The sequence below is a fragment of the Oncorhynchus mykiss genome, chromosome 5 (genome assembly GCF_057628025.1).
Source record: "Oncorhynchus mykiss isolate SJ-2025 chromosome 5, ASM5762802v1, whole genome shotgun sequence".
Classification (NCBI taxonomy): domain Eukaryota; kingdom Metazoa; phylum Chordata; class Actinopteri; order Salmoniformes; family Salmonidae; genus Oncorhynchus; species Oncorhynchus mykiss.
Window position 1 is genome coordinate 69,128,139 of NC_143026.1, and position 17,320 is coordinate 69,145,458.

General features: G+C 39.9%; 1 protein-coding gene and 1 long non-coding RNA gene across 16 annotated transcripts in view; both read left to right on the forward strand.

Annotated features, from left to right (window-relative positions):
* LOC110524410 (uncharacterized) overlaps positions 1 to 17,320 on the forward strand; it is a 100,766-nt gene that overhangs the window by 60,827 nt on the left and 22,619 nt on the right. For 9 of the 15 annotated variants that reach the window (XR_016496260.1, XR_002473584.3, XR_005051835.2 and 6 more), the window contains one exon: positions 11,314 to 11,571. The exons of 4 other annotated variants lie outside the window; for them this stretch is intronic. This is a non-coding gene — a long non-coding RNA (uncharacterized LOC110524410). Of the gene's footprint in view, positions 1 to 11,313; positions 11,572 to 17,320 lie in introns of those variants that run through there. 2 more of the 15 variants (XR_016496262.1, XR_016496265.1) reach the window with 1 other exon arrangement.
* sox2 (SRY-box transcription factor 2) lies at positions 13,678 to 17,105 on the forward strand. Its single transcript, XM_021604009.3, has one exon. It carries the CDS (start codon positions 15,355 to 15,357, stop codon positions 16,300 to 16,302), a length of 948 nt encoding a protein of 315 aa, XP_021459684.1. The 5' UTR covers positions 13,678 to 15,354; the 3' UTR covers positions 16,303 to 17,105.

The following is a 17,320-nucleotide window of genomic DNA, read 5'->3' on the forward strand; positions in this document are numbered from 1 at the left end:
TAAACAGCAGGAATTGACCATAAACTGTATGTAACTCTTGTTACATGCTATTAGCTACTAATTTAATATGAATATGATGTGATAAGAAAATAGGGATTTAAGCAGATTACTTATACGCCTTACGTGAGCAGTATGTTTCGGTTTTACACCAGCCTCAAGCTTACTCTAGATTGATAATCATCTAACAACAAATCTGCTTGTTGCGTCATAATGAAATGTGTGCGTGTAACGTGATGAGGGTTGGCAGCGTGGGATCATTTGATTCTATTAGCCTGTATCTGCTGTACTACTGAGTTACATGGCAACGTTAAGCATAGCAGATGTTAACAGTGGGAGGTAAAGAGCTGACAGCTATTAAGTGCTCTCTGGCAGGGGCACGTACACACACACACACACACACACACACACACACACACACACACGCACGCACGCACGCACGCACGCACGCACGCACGCACGCACACACACACACACACACAGAAAGGCAGATGTTGCAAACTGTTGCATGCACTTGCCACTATTTCCCCCCTCCTCCTTTCTTTATGCTGGTGTTTAAAGGATCGCTACAGCACATTGGGATCTTTCCCATGGAGTTCCTGCCATTCCTAATGGTGACAATGGACGTCGTAAGCCTCCATAAGTCAAAGGCTCTCTTTGCTTTTCACAGACAGGCAAACGCCAAAGATTTATCTTCCCGTGGGCCACAGGCCTTTATGAGCTAGTTGTGAAATTCTACAACTAGTGTTTAAAGAAAGGGTAAGAAAGCTAAGGAAATGAGAAATGTGTGTCAAGTCATGTCTTGTCTGATGGTAGAGGGTACTGTGTCTCAGGTCTTTCTGGTCTTCTCACATTAACTCCATGGTGTGATCCCCCCCCCCCCCTCCCTGTCAATAAAAAAATCCCTTTCAGCATGGGCTGCTTCTCAATCCACCACATCTGCCTATGGCGGCCTTTCGCATCTGGGGTGGAAGGTTGCTGAGCTACAGCCGTGTTTGTCAAACCATGAGACATCCAGAAAATCGGTCTTATCACGAAAACCGTTTGGGCTATAAACTGATGTGACCCCATTGTAGAAAGGGGAGATTCTCGTTAAGACGATGGTGTTCTCCATTTTTCACAAGTGTCACGGGACTTGTCGGAAAGTGACCGATACCGGTACGACTCAGTACATCACTGGGGCCAAGCTTCCTGGCATCCAGGACCTCTATACCAGGCGGTGTCAGAGGAAGGTCCTAAAAATTGTCAGACTCCAGCCACGCTAGTCATAGACTGTTCTCTCTGCTACCGTACGGCAAGCGGTACCGAAGCGCCAAGTCTAGGTCCAAGAGGTTTCTAAACAGCTTCTACCCCCAAGCTATAAGACTCCTGAACATCTGATCAAATGGCTACGCAGACTATTTACATTGTCGTCGTCGTCCCCCCCACCCCCCCCCACCCCCATTTTCATGGTTCTTGAAATGTTCTGTATTGACTGATCTTCATGTCTTAAAGTAATGATGGACTACTGTTTCTCTTTGCTTATTTGAGATGTTCCTGCCATATGGACTTGGTCTTTTACCAAATAGGGCTATATTCTGTATACCACCCCACCCCTGGTCACTACACAACTGATTGGCTCAAACGCAATAAGAAGGAAAGACATTCCACAAATGTCCTTTTAACCAGGCACACCTGTTACTGGAAATGCATTCCAGGTGACTACCTCATGAAGCTGGTTAAGAGAATGCCAAGAGTGTGCAAGGCTGTCATCAAGGCAAAGGGTGACTACTTTGAAGAATCTCGAATCTAAAATATATTTAGATTTGTTTAAGACTTTTTTGGTTATTACATGATTCCACATGTGTTATTTCATAGTTTTGATGTCTTCACTATTATTCTACAATGTGTATATATATTTCCTGACACTTCAAAACCTTATTCCTTATGATTATTATTTTATTTGTTTTAACAGTAGGAGACAGCAACGTGGAGAATACCAGACTCTCGTTAGGGAGATGAAAACAGACAATCATGTACTCTTCTCACATTACCTACAAATGCCACCGGCAACATTCAACAGACTCCAATCACTTCACTACATCATTCTTTAAATTTGTTTTTTTTTATTTGACCTTTATTTAACTAGGCAAGGAACAGGGGCAGAACAACAGATTTTTACCTTGGGGATACGTTCTCGCAACCTTTCGGTTACTAGTCCAACGCTCTATCCACTAGGCTACCTGCCATCCGCAATCATCAAAAAAACGAATTGCCTACCAATGGGAAAGCAGGGGAAAGAATGACTCTGACTCTACAGTTAGTAATAGGATAGACTCATTGACAAAAAGTAAAGGCAATGCAATTCACCAGTTAGCGGGTTAATCTTGTTGAGGTAGGCCGCAGCTGTTATGGGTAGATTAGTTTGGTGGATATTTGTTTGTGGTGGTGGATTTTGTTACATACAGTTGTCAGAAGTTTACATACACTTAGGTTGGAGTCGTTAAAACTAGTTTTTCAACCACTTCACATTTCTTGTTAACAAACTATAGTTTTGGCAAGTCTACTTTGTGCATAGATTTTGACATAGATAATTTTTCCTACAATTGTTTACAGACAGATTATTTCACTTATAATTCACTATATCACAATTCCAGTGGGTCAAAAGTTATCATACACTAAGTTGACTGTGCCTTTAAACAGCTTGGAAAATTCCAGAAAATGATGTCATGGCTTTAGAAGCTTCTGATAGGCTAATTGACATAATTTGAGTCAATTGGAGGTGTACCTGTGGATGTATTTCAAGGCCTACCTTCAACCTCTTACTTGAAATCATGGGAAAATCAAAAGAAATCAGCCAAGAAAAACATTTGTAGACCTCCACAAGTCTGGTTCATCCTTGGGAGCAATTTCCAAACACCTGAAGGTACCACGTTCATCTGTAAAAACATTAGTACACAAGTATAAACACCATGGGACCACGCAGCCAGGAAGGAGACACGTTCTGTCTCCTAGAGATTAACATACTTTGGTGCAAAAAGTGCAAATCAATCCCAGAACAACAGCAAAGGCCCATGTGAAGATGCTGGAGGAAACAGGTACAAAAGTATCTATATCCACAGTAAAACGAGTCCTATATCGACATAACCTGAAAGGCCGTTCAGCAAGGAAGAAGCCACTGCTCCAAAACCGCCATAAAAAAGCCAGACTACGGTTTGCAACTGCACATGGGGACAAAGATCATACCTTTTGAAGAAATCTTCTCTGGCCTATTGAAACAGAAATATACAAATGTTTGGCCATAATGACCATTGTTACGTTAGGAGGAAAAAGGGGGAGGCTTGCAAGCCGAAGAACACCATCCCAGCCGTGAAGAACGGGGGTGGCAGCATCATGTTGTGGGGGTGCTTGCTGCAGGACGGTCTGGTGAACTTCACAAAATAGATGGAATTATCAGGCAGGAAAATTATGTGGATATATTGAAGCAACATCTCAAGACATCAGTCAGGAAGTTAAAGCTTGGTCGCAAATGGGTCTTCAAAATGGACAATGATCCCAAGCATACTTCCAAAGTTGTGGCAAAATGGCTTAAGGACAACAAAGTCAAGGTAATGGAGTGGCCATCACAAAGCCCTGACCTCAATACTATAGAGAATTTGTGAGGAGAACTGAAAAATGTGTGCAAGCAAGGCCTACAAACCTGACTCAGTTACACCAGCTCTGTCAGGAGGAATGGGCCAAAATTCACCCAACTTATTGTGGGAAGCTTGTGGAAGGCTATCGAAACATTTGACCCAAGTTAAACACTTTAAAGGCAACGCTACCAAGTACTAATTGAGTGTATGTAAACCTCTGACCCACAGGGAATGTGATGAAAGAAATAAAAGCTGAAATAAATCATTCTCTCTACTATTATTATGACATTTCACATTATTGAATTTAAGTGGTGATCCTAACTGACCTAAGTCAGGGATTCTTTACTAGGATTAAATGTCAGGAATTGTGAAAAACTGAGTTTAAATGGCTAAGGTGTATGTAAACTTCCAAATTCAACTGTATGCGGATGTGAATGGCTAGAGCAATCAATTTTATTTAAACATATATTTGTTTGTTTGTTTGATGCGTCATAGATTAAGTAGTCAAGAATTAGCTTCGCTATCTAGCTAGCTCGGCTAACGTCAGTTTACTTATGGGCTGAATTAAGCTGGCTTGTAATTGCTAGCCAGGAGTTCACTTCTTTCCGAGCATCTTTATATTAATTTGTCTCAACTGCATAGAGACAAGGATGTACCATAACTGCACTTAACAGCCATTCTACAAAAATACAGTCCTCCATAGTGTTAAATCTATGTTTTTATGTATTCTGTAGGTATTCTGTATTTTAGCTATGTAGTATGCAATTGTTAACCAGCTAGCTGTTAACCAGGTGTTTGATTGAAAATGTTAGATTCGTTGTCATGGTTACGTAGCTCCAGTGGCTCCAGCCACAGCCTGTGCAAAGCCTGTCCCATGTACCCATGACAACGGAGGCAGCGACAGGGTCAAAGTTGAACTTTTTTCATGTCTGTGTAACAAGGAAACAGACAGTCGCAGCGACAGTCTACAGACATTCCACCGGAGTATAAACCTGGCTTTAGACGCTTAAGAAATAAATCAATCTTTCTCTCTCTCTCTCTCTCTCTCTCTCTCTGGCCCTGTCTGTAGGCTACTACTGGACTCATACTGCATGGCAGGGTGACCCTCATTCAACTCACATCATCACATATGGAAGTTTCATTCACCATTTTCTTTGTATATGATTTTGAATTTCCAGGACATTGTAGATTTATATTTCTCCCAAAATGTATATGAGGTGGTTGTGTGTGGATGCATTCATTTTTCTTCTTTATTCAGGCTCCTATGACATCATATGTTTTTGTAAAAAAAATGATAATATCTGTCATTCGGAGTAACCTCATATAAAAAAGTACCCAATGAAGTAACCTTTTTTTTATGTCAATAGATATATTCAGCACATGTGGGCATTTTTAGAAATGACAATTGAAACTATTTTTGAGAGGACACCAAAATAAACATTTTATTTAGGCACTTTGAACTATTTCATAATTGAAATAGAGAATTTGCAGTAGATGAGTGATAGTGAGCATTGGTATTTCTCTGCAGATGGATACTAAATGCCTTTAAAGGCTCTCTTTGTCCAGCCACTTACCACAAAACATTATTTTGTGTGTGTGTGCAGTAGCAAGGGAATAGTCTTTATTTTTTACCAGATTTCCCCGGCTTTCACAAAGTCCACCACAAGATAGCTATTTTGACTCAGAGCCCTGGACGGCCATCAAAACAAAGCTTTCCACCTCTATCAAAGGCAGCTCAGCCCTGTCAGATGGCGGTCCAGCCTTGTGTGTCTGGAGCATACTTGTATCTGCATGTTCCTGGCCTGAGCAGCAGAGAGGCCTATCCTATCCCGGCCCGGACTTCGCTTAACGCTCCATGCCTGGCGCCAGCTAGGCCTGCCTGACTTGAGTGGAGGGAGCTATGTCTGTCCCGCCTATGACTGCCTAGTGCCTTTCACCACCCCGGCATCTTCAGCCAGCTGCCAGTCGCCAGCCCCCAGCCCCATCTCCTCAGGCTGTCTGGAGCTCTTCCCAAATGGATGGAGGATACGGTCAACAGCTTAGATGGACACCACTTGAGGTCCCACTGGCCTGTGGAAATCCTACTGGCAAACTATGCTGTGTTTTCATGGATGTGTTAGGGATGTTCAGTCACATGGCTTAAAGTGGGAAAGGTATATACATGTCATAATGAACAAACAAATGGTAAAACAATGTAGGAAAATAATCCCATTAATTCTGCCTTGTATGGGTCTGAAGCACCTGCCTGTTCACCTCGAAAGTGTAAGAAAAATGAGTTTACGCTTTAATTAAAATATTCAATATCATACACATCTTGATCTTCTGTTTGTCCCAGAATGTGTTTTTTAATTGTTGCCATGTGATGATATCTGGAACTAAATGGATAACTGGTTTAAAGATGTGGGGTTGTACAGTAGTTTACAGTGCATTCAGAAAGTGTTCAGACCCCTGGACTTTTTCCACATTTTGTTACACTACAGACTTATTCTAAAATGGAGGAAATCTTTTTTCCCTCATCAGTCAACACACAATACCCCATAATAACAAAGCAAAAACAGGTTTTTAGATTTTTTTTTGTTGTAAATGTATTAACAATAAAAAATAAAATATCACATTTTCATGAGTATTCAGACCCTTCTATTCAGTACTTTGATGAAGCACCTTTGGCAGCGATTACATCCTCAGGTCTTCTTGGGTATGACGCTACAATCGTGGTATTTGGGGAGTTTCTCCCATTCTTCTCTGCAGATCCTCTCAAGCTCTGTCAGGTTGGATGGGGAGCGTCCCTGCACAGCTATTTTCAGGTCTCTCCAGAGATGTTTGATTGGGTTCAAGTCCGGGCTCTGGCTGGGCCACTCAAGGACATTCAGAGACTTGTCCCGGAGCCACTCCTGCGTTGTCTTGGCTGTGTGCTTAGGGTCATTGTCCTGTTGGCAGGTAAACCTTCACCCCAGTCTGAGGTCCTGAGCGGTCTGGAGCAGGTTTTCATCAAGGATCTCTCTGTACTTTGCTTCGTTCATCTTTCCCTCGATCCCTCGCTTGGCATTCAGGCCAAAGAGTTCCATCTTGGTTTCATCAGACCAGAGAATCTTGTTTCTCATGTTCTGAGAGTTCTTTTAGGTGCCTTTTGGCAAACTCCAAGCGGACTGTCATGTGCCTTTTACTGAGGAGTGGCTTCTGTCTGGCCATTCTACACTAAAGGCCTGATTGGTGGAATGCAGCAGAGATGGTTGTCCTTCTGGAAGGTTCTATCATCTCCGCAGAGGAACTGGAGCTCTGCCAGAGTGACCATCGGGTTCTTGGTCACCTCCCTGACCAAGGCCCTTCTCCCCCGATTGCTCGGTTTGGCCGGACTGCCAGCTCTAGGAAGAGTCTTGGTGGTTCCGAACTTCTTCCATTTAAAAATGATGGAGGCCACTGTGTTCTTTGGGACCTTCAATGCTCCAGAAATGTTTTGGTACCCTTCCCCAGTTCTGTGCCTCGACACAATCCGGTCTCGGAGCTCTATGGACAATTCCTTCGACCTGACGGCTTTGTTTTTGCACTGACATGCACTGTCAACTGCGGGACCTTATAAAAACAGGTGTGTGCCTTTCCAAATCATGTCAAATCAATTGAATTGTCCACAGGTGGACTCCAATCAAGTTGTAGAAACATCAATGGAAACAGGATGCTCCTGAGGTCAATTTCGAGTATCATAGCAAAGGGTCTGAATACTTATGTAAATAAGGTATTTTTGTTTTTTTTATTTTCAATGAATTTTAAACAAAAATATTAAAAACCTGTTTTCGATTTGTCACTATGGGGTTTTGTGTGTAGATTGATGATGAAAAACATTTATATAATATATTTTAAAATAAGGCTGTAACATAACACAATGTGAAAAAAGTAAAGGGGTCTGAATAATTTCTGAATGCACTGTAAATCCAATCCAGTCCAGTGGGTCTGCTGTCTCTGCTGTACTCTGCTTGGTATCACTGTCTGTGTGACATGATGTGGCCAGCATCTAAAAGGTATCATCCTACTCTGCCTTGGGTGTCTTGGTTTGCCACCTAAATTACTCTCCACACTTAATTACAGAGGATGAGGTGAACGCCTCATTTCTCTTTGTTATAGGCTAAACTGTCAGTAATCCCAAACAAAGGGCCCTGGCTCTGGAAGCTATAGGATTTGCTGCTGGGATTACAGTCTCATGGATAATGATGTGCAGTCAGCAGAAGCAAAGCTTTATTTTAACTCAAATTGGCCAGTAAACAAAACCAATGGTAGTCTGATGGCGAGAGTAACTGTGTAGTAAGCGCTGTGGTAGCATATCGTCACTTCTGCCACTTAGCTGGATCTATTATGTGTGTTTTACAGTGCAGACTTTTGTTTGCTGATGGGACCGCCACCTATTCTCTGCTATTGTTGCTACATTACTGTTTTCCATGTGGGTTGTCGCTCACAAAATGTTCCTGTTAGGTTCATGCCGGTTCGACCCTATTGTCAGGTGATTTTCACTCTGTCTATGTACTCTGTGTCACATAATGTAGCTGTTGATATGACTATGGCAATTACCATGCTTCATTTTGTTGAGATGGTTTGACATTGCATATGTACAGCATTTGCTCCTATACCTGGGAAAATATAGATTATCTGATGATATGACTTGACAGTGCAACCATAGCACTGTCGTAGAAATTATACCAGGTCACAACTCATGACAATTCGTAAGTATCACACATCTTCAACTTAATAGGATTAGATTATTATTCATAATGCTTATGACTATTATTACAGTCTGTCACAGCATATTATGACAGGTGTTTTGTCACTAGGTTATTACTGTTCTGTGCATTAGAACACTTCCAGTGAATAGTTACCAGTGTTGTTTCACTTGTGTTGTGCTCAGACTTTCACAGTTGACGTGTATGTCAGTGTTTTTTTGGCAGAGGGTTGTGTGAGGTGGGTTTACTTTGTCTTGAAATCCTCTCCTTTCAGCTGGTGTGTGTGTGTGTGTGTGTGTGTGTGTGTGTGTGTGTGTGTGTGTGTGTGTGTGTGTGTGTGTGTGTGTGTGTGTGTGTGTGTGTGTGTCCTGCTTTTTTCAGACTTTATAAACAAATGCTAGTGAAGCAGGACAACATGTGCAAATATAAACATATGTGTCTCAGTTTATCTGCTCTGGCTGGTGATTTACCATAATGTATGATTATATTGGTATCTTTTTCTTCATGTGTGACAGTCAGTTGACCCATTTTGAATAGGCGTTTTAGAAGGGAAAGACCTTGAAAGAGCCATATCAAATATATAGATATGTGTATCACATATATTATACACAAATTAAAAACATGTATTTGTGAATGAGAAGGGTCCCATTGGTGTTCCTTGGTAAGTGAGGGGAAAAATGCATCTTCTCTCCACATTTTCCTTGAGTAGTGTATTAACATTACACAATTGTATATCTGCTCTGTATGACAAGGAGATTAGAGTTTCTAGAGCTTTAGCATTTCATGTCAAAGATAATTTGGTTTTTCAAACCATCATATTTCCTATCAACCAATTATTGATTATGCTACCTTAATCACATTGGAGATATTTCATGCAGTGAGCACTGAGTAGCTAGCCCCTGATGTGATGAGAGCTGTCCACGGTGAACTGGTCCCTGTGAGTATGAGAGTGAATGAGTGTGCATGGGTTTACGCTCTCTATTCATTGCCATGGTAGTTCACATCAGGGATCAATGTGACACATGACTGACAGGTCTCTGGCCTTGTGTGCTTTTGGAGGACTACTCTCTCATTGATTACAGATTCAGTGTCTCGCGTAAAGAGAAAAGCATGGGGTCTTGAGTGTCATCCTCCCATTAGGCCGTGGTTGTGTAAAATAAACGCACACAAACAGGCGCCTCATGCATATGGAAATGAAAAGCCCATGTTGCGGATATGAATGCCTAGTTTTTCATCTGAAATGCATTAGCAATCTGTGATGCTCAAAACACTATCTAAGTGAACTCTCTCAGCCCAGCTGTTATTAGACTGACTAGAAAACAACGAGCTGTTGCATTGTATCATTTTTATCTCAAATAGTTTCAATTATAATCATCCAAAGACATCCATTGTATGACTCATTTGACTTTGATTCTAACTTGGAGATAAAAGTTAATAATGCGATCTATGGCAAAGCACATTACTAACAGTAAATCTGTTAATCCGCTTGACAATAATACTTAAAGCCAAGATACTTTCCCTTGACTCTCAATGGGGAGTAAGGAAAGTGCTTTGAAAGGGAGTTTTGAGAAAGACATGAAACATTTTCAGATTACTGTTAGCTGCACTGATTTAAAACGAGGCGGAGGCTGTGGGACATTTTGTCACTCAACTCCTCCATAATAATCCTATCACCCGATTACTGTTTTTGTTGTTGTTATTAGACGTCCCCTACATAATCTGTTCAACTCCCTCCCTCTTCTTGGGTGCACCTTGCAAGCTAATTAACAGGGGTAGAATTTTGATTGAAGTCATTATTGCTCACCCCTTTGTAGCAGCACCTTAGAGATTAATGGTGAACCATGTTATATGAGAAGACAAAGCCCTTGCTGCCACTGGAGTGGATTACTGTCAGTATGGAGCTATAGGAAGGTAGAGGAAGCCAGTAATTCCTATAGAAAAGTAGACAAACGTAGAACCACTGATTAACAACTTTCCCTGCTGAGACCTTTTGTCTTGAGATTCCTCCTTTCTCCTCCAGCTCCCTGTCAGGAGTGATAAAGACCTTGAGTCAGGCCAAAGCCAAAGACTAGGTGACATGGAGAGTAAATCCAGCCCTAACGATTGGTGATATGCAATATGTTTTGTTTGGCTAAACTTCGGTGCTCCCTTTGTAATTCCTTAAGCACTTTATTGATTACCTATAGCTTAATTACAAATGGCATCAACTGCAGATTGAATACTGTTACTTTAAATGGCTATAGAAACCTTCTTATGCGCCCTGAATGCTAAATTCAATCATCTCACTTCACAAAAAAAATGATGCTATGTGAAATCCATGGTAAGAATACTATTGAGATTTTAAACCCACTGACATATGCAACTTTTAAGCTTAATTCACAATCCTTAACCACAGTTAATTTTATCATTGTCTATTGTAGCCTATCTCTCCAAAAAAGTGTCACTTTCCTCCATTTTCTGTGCAGTTCAAGGATTCCGCTTGTGAACGGTCGTTTTGGGGAATGTATGTTAGTGATAATAATAACAATAACCAACCTATAGCTAACATTTTATTCAACTAGTTTCTCTTTACATTACAATGACGCCTACATTCTGCAAAGAAAAAAAATCTTTATCAAATCCCTATTCTATGCCTTTCAATAAACCAAGCCCATTACCTCACGGCAGCTTTTGTTGGCCCCTATACAAGCGAGAACAAAATGGTTATTCAGGAGAACGCTTTAGATTTTTATAGTGGGTAGAATTCACAAAGAGCAGTGTTATTGTATTAAAAAGAACCATCTGTACCAGAAACAATGGCTTCAAATTATCTCTGAATACCCACTGAAAAAATATAAAGCTTTGGCTTCTCATTATGTGCGGTGTAAAGGGGGGGGGGGGGGGGGGTGAAGCAGACTTGGTATAACTGACTTTTGTTGTTCTTGATGCATTCTTCTCGTTTTAAATCGGCCCCTTTTCAGATTGTGTGTAGCCATAAACGGCTTTTCTTCTTACAGGGGTAGCTAGCAAAGGACCAGCGTTCAGCGAGGAGCATGAGCGGCAGTACGCTGAAGTAGGAGCACTGGCTCTTGTAAAAACTCTGCGGACTAGGGGGCTAGTAAAGAGGGAGAGATGCCCAGAGAGCATACAGCTGTTTCGGTCGAGCGAGAGAGAGTTCTCCGGCGGCTGAAGAGTGGTTCTTGAATCGGACAGATGATGTTCCATCCTCTTTTCTGCCAATCACCCAAAGATGAGGACAACACCCAAACTGGCACGTAAGTAGCATTGCAGTCTAGAGTGCGCGAATGCAGTGCACAGCAGTGTGAGAGTATCGCATTATGAGCTTCAGTGGTTCGTGGGTTCTTTTTCCATTGATGTATCGGACATAATTTAAAGCTTGCTCAACACCCGCAAACATTAGATTTTAAGTAGATTTAGATAGATCTATTATAGCCTAACAATCCAAAGTGTAAGTGTTTTTTGGTTTGTTTCTTTTGTAGGCTGCTGGCTATGTTTTGTTTTTGTAGACTGGTTTAGAATGTTCCAATTATATTTTGGGGACATTTTGTTAGATTTATGAAATTCTCCTTATTTCTCAGCAGAAGTAATGTTTAGCCCAAACACTGCTCTCAACATTTTCAATATTGTTTCATTTGGATATGAACTATTCTGGCGAACTTGCTGAGATTAGGCTGTCAATCATAAATAGGCCTATTGAAAAAGGGTTGGTCCAAAGTAAATGTTTAAAATATATTTATACATTTCTGACTATACCTACAATACTGATTTCGAGTTTGGAGTTAATAAAAAATATACCAAATTAGAGAAAAATCATACAAATATTGCTTTGCTAATGCTAAGCAAGTCTAAGAATATTAGTTTCAAAATTGCACTTTTTAACCGTCCACTTCCTGTCCCATTGGTATTTCATAGGCTATATGTATTGAGTGCTCAGAAGGTAATATTTTCTGTGGTGTACTGCTCTCCAATCACTGGCACGGCCCCTAGTGGACAATAATATGAAGCTTGGAGATTCATAATTCTATATATTTTCTCACCTGAAGTCTCTCTCTCTCTTCCGCTCTCTCTCTCTCGCTGAGAAAAGAAAGGATCTGTTGAAAAAGTAAACCAATTTATTAAATAAACATATTACATCCAATTAGTAATATCACGGCTGGTTTGGTTATGTTGGATTATATTGAGTAAATATTGATTTTTCAGGAGAAAGTGTGATGGGAGATTGCGTAATGAGTTAGGCTATAGGCCTAAGGGTTATTATGGCAGGCTTTTTATTATCGGGTGAGGTGTCAATTTTGAAAGAGAGCAATAGTGACTACATTTTTGAGAACGGAAGGCTTTACAATCTATAACAAATTCCCTCTTTAAGACATTTTCACACTCATTGTGTTCAAGAGTTGATAGGGATGGGTCTGAATTTAATGTTTGCGCTTACTACAAATGACAAAGTTAATTTGACATGAATTGCAGTGCTTTCCTTTTTTAGTTTATACATAAATAAAATACCCTATACATTTGTTATCATGTCTTTTGCTCCGTCCAGCCGTCATTGCAAATATGGTTTATATGCTGCAAACAGAAGTAAAGGTTGGTTTGGTCTCAAGAGTGGTCAAATGAGGTTTGCCCGCAATTCTGTTAGTTGTCGGTTTGCTAATTACAAATGCAGGGAAACTCCTGTTAAGTATTCTTCATGATGTTGCAGACTCCCGCTGTTTCTTTCACATTATCATAAGCAGATTACAAATAGCGGGGAACACACCCATATGCAGATAGAGGAGAGGGCTATTTCCAACTTGCATTATAATGGTCTGCTCTGCTGTAACCTTATCGCCACATCTCACCCAATTACTCAAATGTTAAACTTTTCAATATGGTGGTAATAAACTATGTATCAATTTCTATATAAATTTAAATAAGTAGTGATGTTGGGTTTGATGAAATATACAAAAGAGTCCTATAATTATTTGATTTAAAATATAATTTAATGTAATATTATAGGTTAAAGCATTGTAGATGCATATCACTGAAATGTTTAAGATTTTGTAAGCACACGCTCACAAAAATGTGATCTAAAAATACAGTCTATACAATGTCCAGATTCTTCTTCTATTGGCCTATCTGATGCTTTCCCAGGATCTACAGCATCATTCATAGCCAAATGTTCTACCATAAGAGGGAATGTAGCCTACAAATGAAAAGGTATTATCAGTAAACTAAACATGTAGTTGGTAGCTTATACAAGTTATATTATTATAGTTCACAACATAATATATAAGTGTATTAGGCTATAACAGTGTTCCATGAAACCTTTTAGGTTCATAAATGTGTTATTGCTATTGTCTATTTCGCCAGCAGACGGCGCTGAAGGCATGTAACAACGTGGCTTAATCTGTCTGTGTTGCTCACGCCTAACCTTTTGGATATAGCCTATGTGTGAATTTATATATGTATAAACACGTGCTTTTACAAGATACATAGCGGACTGTTTTTGTATTTTGCTTCTCATATTCTATCATCTTTCATAGCTCACATTTACAATGTAAATTAACCATCAGATCATTAACAAATAAAAACATTTGTATAGGCCTATTTAAAACATGTATCTATCTATCCTATAGGAGTTTTACCAATGCCAATTGTTGATGTTATGGGTTGAAAACCTATGCGCAAAATTGCATGTTATTTTGGCCTGTCATTGAAGTAGTGACCACTCTTGGTCATATTGTTAGTGAGTGAACTTTTTTTGTTTACTCAAATGTCCTACGACTAAGTGAATTTCAACAACAAAGGAATGGAAGTTAGGCTATATGTAGTCATGTTTTTGTTCAGGCTTATGTGCTGACAAAACCCGAAACAAAACTAGGCAACTTATTTGTGATGGGCTTGCCTCCGTTTTCTTTTGGCATTCAACTTCAGTTCAAGTGAAGCTCATCCATTTCAACAATGGGGAAACAGCTAAGATTACCTATCCCCTTTTCAATGTAAAAACCGAGCTGAACTTGCTGATCGGTTCCTTTTATGTTAAGTTAACTGAAAACACTAATATTTATTTCATGGATAGCTACACTACTTCTATTTACTATCAGAAAAGGAATAACATCACCCCTATGGCTATAGCCTCTACAACTAGACCTCTACATTCACAACTATTACTGTTACTATGGCCTAATGGTAATAAAGTGATTGTTCTAAGCGAACTTGATAGAATAATATAGGCCAGGATATTTGTATGTTTAAGTTTTGATTGATTTATGCCCCCATTTGCTTTGCCCCTGTTTAGTCGTTGAACATTTAAAAAATCAGGATATAGCCTACAAATAGAAAACATGATATAAAGATATTTGCATTTGAGTCAGTAAAGATACACTATCTAATTAAGTTTAAAATTATATTTATTATTCTCAGCAATTTTTTAATATTGGCTTAAAATAATAGCCTATATAAATTGAAACAGCTGAATTGGTCCAATATGCTGTTTACCTAACAACATAATTAAATGTATCCTACTGTATCATTTCTGGATCTTGTAATCCTTCGATTTTCAGTAGGAAGCACTTAAAGTTTGCCATCCTAGTGAAATGTTTCCACTTAAAGCACTTGCAATAATAAATATATAGCTTAGGCCTATTGGTTGATAACAGCAGATTCTGCCTCAGTGCTCCACCACTGACCGCAAGTAACCCCGCCCCTTTATGCTAAATAAAAGACACAATCCTGGCCGAGGGAACAGTCGCTCTGTGATTGGTCAGGTAAAAAGGCATTTATTCCCTGACAGCCCTCATCACATGAATGGTTGTCTATTAACTTGTTCAAAAAGTATCAGGAGTTGTCAAGGCTCTGGCGGAGAGGGAAAGGTAGTTTGTTGATTCTTTGAGACCAAGAGAGAAGTTTGTGGACACAACAGGACCTACTGGCTCAAAGCAAAAAGACGTTTACTATTTCTACAAAGTTACTGAAAACGACAAGGTAACTCCAGCTAACTGCCTTTTGAGTTGGACTTTTTCAATTGGTCGGGCAAATTTAATACAAATCTGTTAATAATGTATAACATGATGGAAACTGAACTGAAACCCCCCGCACCCCAGACAAATTCTGGGGGTACTGGGAATTCAAATTCATCTGGAAACAACCAGAAAAACAGCCCGGACCGAGTCAAGAGACCCATGAATGCCTTCATGGTTTGGTCAAGGGGACAACGAAGAAAGATGGCACAGGAAAACCCCAAAATGCACAATTCGGAAATAAGCAAAAGACTTGGGGCAGAGTGGAAGCTTCTATCTGAGAGCGAAAAGCGACCTTTCATTGACGAAGCGAAGCGTCTCCGGGCTCTCCACATGAAGGAACATCCGGATTACAAATACCGACCCCGGAGGAAAACCAAGACGCTGATGAAGAAGGACAAGTACACTCTGCCAGGTGGGCTTCTTGCACCGGGCGGCAATGGCATGGGCGCGGGAGTGGGTGTAGGGGGAGGCTTGGGTGGTGGTGTTAATCAAAGGATGGACAGTTACGCACATATGAACGGCTGGACAAATGGAGGTTATGGCATGATGCAGGAGCAGCTTGGCTACGGGCAGCACCCTGGTTTAAACGCTCACAACAACGCGCAGATGCAGCAAATGCACCGCTATGACATGAGCGCACTTCAGTACAACTCCATGACTAACTCCCAGACCTACATGAACGGATCACCCACGTATAGCATGTCCTACTCACAGCAGAGCACTCCTGGAATGACTCTGGGCTCCATGGGTTCGGTGGTCAAGTCAGAGTCCAGTTCCAGTCCCCCCGTAGTCACATCGTCGTCTCACTCCAGGGGTGCTCCATGTCAGACAGGAGACCTACGGGACATGATCAGTATGTACTTACCGGGCGCTGAGGTGCCGGAGCAAACTGCTCAAAGCAGACTCCACATGTCCCAACATTACCAGAGCGCACCTGTACCCGGCACGACGATTAATGGCACACTCCCATTATCACATATGTAAATGAACTTTTATAAGAGAAACTGGACTACTCTGGACTATTTTTGTACAGAAAATTTGGGGTGTGAAATGTTGTATAGAACTCAAGGAAAGAACATAAAACGTTTTTGTCTTTCTATTCTAAAGATAAGTTCTAGAGGAACGGTAGGAACTCTGCAAAAGTTTTTCAATGATGTATAAGTTTGGAAAGTAGAAAGTGGGAGAGTCTCAATCAGATGTTTTATTATTGCAATCACCTTTTGTACAGTATTTATCAAAGAAACATAACAATCAGATGTAATGTTTGTAAACTACAAGAGGTTACATTTTTATAATCAGAAAGTCTGCAGCAAAGAAAATGGCAGAATTGAAATTGAGTTCAAGATGCTTATAAAACTGCAAACATTGGAATAGCGGTAGAAAAAGCAAAGCAGGTAAATGTTTCTCCTTGAGGGTCATTAGTACTAAACCATTTTAATTTCCTTTAAAAAAAAGAAGAAGAAGCGGAAACCTTTCCTTGCAGGTTAAGCATAATTGTTAATTTATATTTTGTCTCCCACTTTTCATCTGTTAGAGGTATAAAGTTTGTGTTCTTTATTTTCTAATGATTTGTACGATTTATGTATATTTACTGTGATATTTTAAGTTTTTATTTCAAATTTCATTCCCGTAGTTGTATTTTAAATGTTGGCCTGTACGCAGCTGCCAACACTTCATGTATATATATATTCGAACTAATATCATAATTATAACAGTTACAATTTCAGCTGAGTTTTTTCAATATGCAGTTTGAAATGAATAAATTTTTGAAATTTGGATACTTGAAATTGTATGAGTTTTGATTTTATTTATCATTTAATTCATTAGATAAGATTGTAATCCACACTCAATTTGTTGTGGATTGTTCATGTTTTGTATTGAATTTATGTTATTCATGTTGCGTCAATATTTATTAATCACATAATATGTAAGAACTTGATAGCCTTTCATATTCTGTCATATTTATTATATAGTTGTTTTTTTTACAATCCAAGGAAACAGG

Excerpts from the sequence above, each read along its gene's own strand:
- sox2 (XM_021604009.3), top strand. The coding sequence starts at position 15,355 with ATGTATAACATGATGGAAACTGAACTGAAACCCCCCGCACCCCAGACA.